Source organism: Cyclopterus lumpus, chromosome 17, assembly GCF_009769545.1.
Source record: "Cyclopterus lumpus isolate fCycLum1 chromosome 17, fCycLum1.pri, whole genome shotgun sequence".
Classification (NCBI taxonomy): domain Eukaryota; kingdom Metazoa; phylum Chordata; class Actinopteri; order Perciformes; family Cyclopteridae; genus Cyclopterus; species Cyclopterus lumpus.
In genome coordinates, this window is record NC_046982.1 from 15,466,082 (window position 1) to 15,472,081 (window position 6,000).

The window sequence follows — 6,000 nt, forward strand, 5'->3', positions numbered from 1 at the left end:
ACAATAAAAGTTCAGTGAGATGGTGAGGAAAATGCAAAGAGGGTGGGCAGAAGAGGTGAAGCGGCTAAATGGATGCCAAGAAGGCTGGCGGCAAAAGGAAGAGTACAGGGTGAGTTGTATTGGTGCACACACACATGCTCTTGGCATTAAGTCTGCAATTGGTCACTCATTCAAATATCTAAGACGTCATGTGCTAAAAGCAACAAGTGTAAAGCTAACAATGTGTTTTCTCATTGACAGTTACCCTCTAATTTGAAAGAATATCGATCATTCAGAAAAGCTCATAAGAGATGTGCACCTAGTATTATACATTTCAATAATCAATGTAACTTTTTCTTTTCCTGGCCCTCCCTTACTCTTTCTTCGACTCTGTTTTTATGAGCCCATTGAGGAATTACTCATCCATAACCAATAGTGGTTCTAATGATGTATTCTCTCTCTCTCTCTCTCTCTCTCTCTCTCTCTCTCTCTCTCTCTCTCTCTCTCTCAGCTCTGTTTTAGCTCCTAGAAGCCAAAGTTCTGTTCGACAGATTTTAATAAATTTCCTCCTTGTGGATGTCAGTATTAATTCACTAGGGTTAACGAGACAGCGGATACAATCAGAATACAATCTAGATACTGAGAAACCTTTGAGGCTTGCTTTATTTTCAGCCATGGGACTGAAATGAAGTAATCGTGTTTTGGAAATTGCAAACTTATCCCAGAGGAAGTGGAAGTAGCTTTTGTGATTCTGTTTTCAATTTAAAAGTATGACAGTTTCAAGACGCTCTTAAGAAAACAAATTTAGTTAAGTTGGACATACTGGGTAAATTGTAGCAATAGAGCAATGAAAGCAACAGGTTGGCCTTGTGAGAAAAACCAGGGGGGGTCAGGGGCCCATCACTGAAAGAGACACAACCAAACATGTTTTACTTATTTTTCCCAGTTGCTTGAAGTTGAGTTGTTTGAAAGAAAATAGTCCCTATATGAACATTAAACTTCTCACAATAAGGTATGTGGGTGGAATGATTGATTGATTTTAGACATTGTTTGTCAGATACAGCACCGCTGTGCCCGCATTAAAATACCCATAAACCAGGAAACGAACTCACCATTTGAAATGCATGCCTTTCTCTTCAAGGGACAGTTCCCCCAAAAATCTAAAATTCATATTTTTCAACTTTTACGCTATTTATCGTTCTAGATTGTATTTGTGTGTGTTGGAGATATTGCCCTTATAAATATCTGCCTTCTCTCCAATGTATATAGGCTGAATATATATATATATATATATATATATATATATATATATATATAATCTGACCTTGGGTCAAGCTGTTTAGTATGAACAGGGAGAACTCGGCTTATAAATCTGACTGTAACAAACCAATAGTTTAAAAAATTGTTTTGGACCAACATCTCTTCTACTGTTTGTATTTTTGGTCGAATTAGATAACTTTAAATCAGACATCAGCTCTCCTGATGATACAAGAACATGATGCATTCATTCTTCAAATTAGTCTTCTTTTGAGTTTGCCATCAAATTAATTTCATCCAAATTACTCATTTGAAGCTTTGATAGATGCAGTTTTCAGGTGAAGCAATTATTATCATAGTTAAAAAACGACTTATTTGCAACTTTGACATAGTACCCCCTTGTTGTTTTTTCCACCCTCAGCTTCCCAGCCTGGCCCAGTTCCAGCTGGAAAAGCGAGTGCCTTATTCCCAGTTGCATCATTGTACACCATTTGCATCGATATCAGCACTCCTAAGCCAATGTAGACCACCAGAGTCCCTTCACTCATTACTGATTCTCCCCGGGTGGTTTTATTCTGCCACAAATGCTGCTGATGCACCTGCCTGCTCGGAGTCGTGTCCCAACAGCAGCGCAACAGACCTGCACGGGCAGCTATATGAGCAGTGATGAGGCTTCCCTTGCCTCGGGCACAGACACTCAACTATATAGTAACAAGCATTTAACGGTCATTTAATAGCAGGATAGCAGGTTGCACGTTGTTTCATTTGCAATACATGCAGCATCCGAATCACACGGACAGTCCATGACAGTGTTTCAGAGCTCCGATAATGACATTTGAACAAATGACTAACACATCAAATATGCCAAATAACCCGGGCAATTTTATGCCATGTAAATGTCATGCCGCCCCAACTGGAAATAATGACCTGTACTACACCATACACAAGATGTGTTTTACAACTCACTTGGACAAAACCTGCACATCTGCATGTGCATGATTTATGCTGTATCCAACATCACTCCACACTAAAACAAAGATAACAAGACACTGCGCCCCTTTACCAAGACCTTAACGAGCTCTGTAATGACGGACTGCACGACGAGCACATCCACAATCAAGAGAAAGAAGGAGAGAAAGAAGGAGAGGAAGAACATATATTTATTTAATATATAGATATATTCATTTTTTTCTTCTTCTCATCGTTCGATTCGTAGGCTACGATGATTTTCATGGATTTCTCTAAAAGTTTAATAAGACCATAAAGACGCAGCGTCCACACCGCAACAGGGGTGGTAATAAGAAATTTATTTTCTAATGTTGTTTTCCAAATTTGTCTAAATCCTTAATTTCGATCTCAGAAATAAAGCTTAACATCATGTACTCTGTCAAGCCCAGTGCTCTGGGGAGGATCCATCCATACAACGCACCATCATTCACAACCACATCTGAAATGTCAACAAATACAGTACTCTGAAAAATCAAAACGTCTGAACATCGCCTCTTAGGTTTCCATATTTCTACTCACCAAAGAGGGAGTTGGCAAAGCCGTACCACACGCATCCGCCCTCTCCTATGAGCCACCTTCCCTGCGTGCTGGCGGCGAAGCTGAACGGTGTCCCCAGTACGCACACCAGCAAGTCGCTGATGGAAATGTTAATCAGGAGCAGGTTTATGGGCGACCGCAGTATCTTGAAGCGGCAGAAGAGCACGAGCACCAGCAAGTTGTTCACAAGTCCCAAAGTGCCGATGATGCCCAGGCACACAGCCACGACCAGGTTCCCTGTTGGGGTGAGGGTGGTCCCGTATGAGCCTCCCCTCAGGTGCCCTTCCCCGGCTGCGGCACACAGAGCACTGTTGACCCCTGCGCAGCCGCTCAGGCTCACGTTGGACACGATCATTGCAGTCCGGTGGCACACTTGGGTGCCCGCGGCGCACAGCTCGGCAACTAATATGACATTTTCTTTCTCTTTCTTTTTTTTGGAGTGTGTGGATAAACTACAACAACACTTGTTGCTGTAAGAAATGGAAAAAGCAGAGCCAAACAGCAATGTGGGACAATAACAAGTGTTGTTTGTGAGGATGTAAACACTGTGTTCAGTTCAGGTTGAAGGGGTTAGACATTTAAAGAAAAAACAAACGAACAAACAAAAACTTTTGGTTAGTCTTTGCTCCACCGTGTGGCACACTCTCACTCTTTCCAGAGACGCTCCTGTCTCTCACACAGGCACTTTTCCTCTCCGTATTTAAATCACTGTGGCCCGCTCTCCAACAGCTGAAGGGGGCGGAGCACGCTGGCAGTTCAGTGGGGAAGAGAGCATCGTGTCTTGCCGCACACCAATCGGACGATCGTCATGTACTGCGCTAATGTCACGGCCGCTGTGGTCAGAGCTCCATTTAATTATTTTTCCCCCTAAAAGTTCCAGGAGCTGTCATCTCTCTCCCAGCGTATTGATGCGCGGCGCTGTCCGAGGTGCTGAACATAGTCTCCGAGGAGCGAGTCAAAAGCAGTGGCTGCTCCACTAATCAAATGTATTCTAGTTCGTCTGCAATTACATTGCTGTACAAAAATAAACTTGAGTCAAGAGTCCAAAGCTTTACATTCATTCATGTTTCACGCCACACATATATAGCAATACATATGCAAACAAGTCAACTAATAAAATGCACATGATGCTCACAGGTCAAACGAGAAATTAAGATGTTTTTGTTATAACCTCCACACCTGTCTTCAGTTTATATTAATAGGGAGTCCATTGTTCAGTATTTAGCACAATATTTTGGCACAGGCTAATAATATGCTGCTGTACTTGTAGTAAGCCCAAGGAAATGAGGTGTTGACTCATTGTCTAGATTTTGCCACACACATAATTAATCACTCACTGTGTGAAAGATGAGATGTCCTCGATTTGGTGTTGGTTAAACCAGAGGGTGGTGATGAGGTCATTCTACGGCATTGAGTAAAACTTGGTAAAGCAGAAGTAAACTCAGCATGACTCTGGGCTGTCAACTCAATTGTATATACATAGCCCAATATCATATATTTGCCTCAGGGGGCTTTGCAATCTGTCATAGAGGTGTGGACATTTGACATGGGAGCTCACAGGTTTTCAGCTTTACGACGACTTTTTTATTTTCTGTTTTGGTTGATTCTACATCTGTGAAATAGAATCATAATTTTTCCATCTCCCACCACTGAACATATATACTCCAGGTATGGCATTTTCAGACTGGAATAATGAGGAGCAGCGAAATGCTAAAACATGATGAGTGTCAGACATCTACCCTCATGGTGTCCATACTGTATATTCTAGCTCAGGCTGAGATAAGTTATCTCTTTGCATATAGCTCACCCTGTGCTGAAACTTAGATGTTCAAGTCTCTTTTGGATGCTTTCGGTGTATATGTCTGCTGCTGCAATAAAAGCACAGACAACCACAATATGCCCCCCCCCCCCCCCCCCCTAAAAAAAAGGGTTCAATATGTCAACATTTAGTCTGTAATTAAATATGCAATTCCTTAGTCAAATGCTGGCATTTGGTGTTAAAGCAGTGCTCTTAATTATGCATATCCCTGTAAAAATGTGCCCTCTGGAAAGTTCCAAAATCAGATAGATAACTTAGTCCTTCCCTTCATGGTCTGTTCTAATCCCTTCCCACCAAATAACCCCCCTGTCACACCGAAGCAAGATAATTACCCGTGAAAACTGTACAGTGACATTTACTCTGACATCTTCCCCATGCAGTCCTACCTGTAATTGGGCTGAATTAAGACACGTGGGTTCTATTGTGAATACCACCTCCATGTAATCATCTCGGTGGGACTAGGAAGTTGGTATTTTAGTTGAATTTCTAGATCAATTCAGTGGCTGCACTATGGGATGTTCAGGAAATTACAAATGGGGTTAGAAGGGCAAAACAGAGAATCTATGTTACATGTGAATCAGAGAAACGGTGCAACCACAATTTTGTTTTGTGGTTATTTTCCCATTATTTTGATTTATTATGGATTGGTATTATCATATTGTTGTATTAATTATCTTAGTCGTCTGTGTAAAGTGTTATGTTTATTCATGACCCCACTGATTATGAAGTTGTTATAACCACAGATTCAGCCCCCCACTGCATCTCACTACCTTGACTCTTTATTTTAAAATGTGGAGTCTGTGCTCATATCATCCCTTACTTCATAATGTCATATCCTCATCACTTCACTACCTCCAGCACTGCCCCCCCTCCCCCCCCCCCCCCCCCCCCCCCCCCCCCCCATCTCCGCAGCTCATTGCTTCTCTGTTGGGGACATCACTAGTTATCCTGTTGCTCCAAACTTTTCCTTGTCTCTCAGACAAGTTAGGACATGAGTCTCAGTTTCTTCATTCTTTGTGTCTTTTACCAGACTTGATTATTATAAAAAGTTTTAGCCCAGCAAGCAGTATTTACTGTTTATGGCTGCTCATGTGCAAGTGGTCCTCCTCTTCCTGTGTCATTTATGGTGGTCATGCATCAACATTATAACAAAACATATACATTAGTCAGCAATATGCTGCTGATATGTTAGTCATAAAGGTCATTACATAACATGTAACATTCGTTACCTACACATACGAACTGTAAAGTGTAGTGTGCCTCATGAAGCATTTCTTGATTGGAATAGAATCAGGATGGTATGAAGCAAAGCCACAAGTTGCAAACATGATACATCTTCTTCCACACCCATTAGGTTCTTCCCACCTGATACGTATATACACTAACTTTAATGATCGCTC

General features: G+C 41.6%; 1 protein-coding gene across 1 annotated transcript in view; it reads right to left on the reverse strand.

Moving 5' to 3' along the window:
- LOC117746679 (vertebrate ancient opsin-like) overlaps positions 1–3,136 on the reverse strand; it is a 43,250-nt gene extending 40,114 nt beyond the window's left edge. The window contains exon 1 of the mRNA XM_034555966.1: positions 2,764–3,136. Within this exon, the coding sequence (XP_034411857.1) occupies positions 2,764–3,136 (373 nt within the window). The remainder of the gene's footprint in view (positions 1–2,763) is intronic.
- Between the last annotated feature and the right edge of the window lie 2,864 nt (positions 3,137–6,000).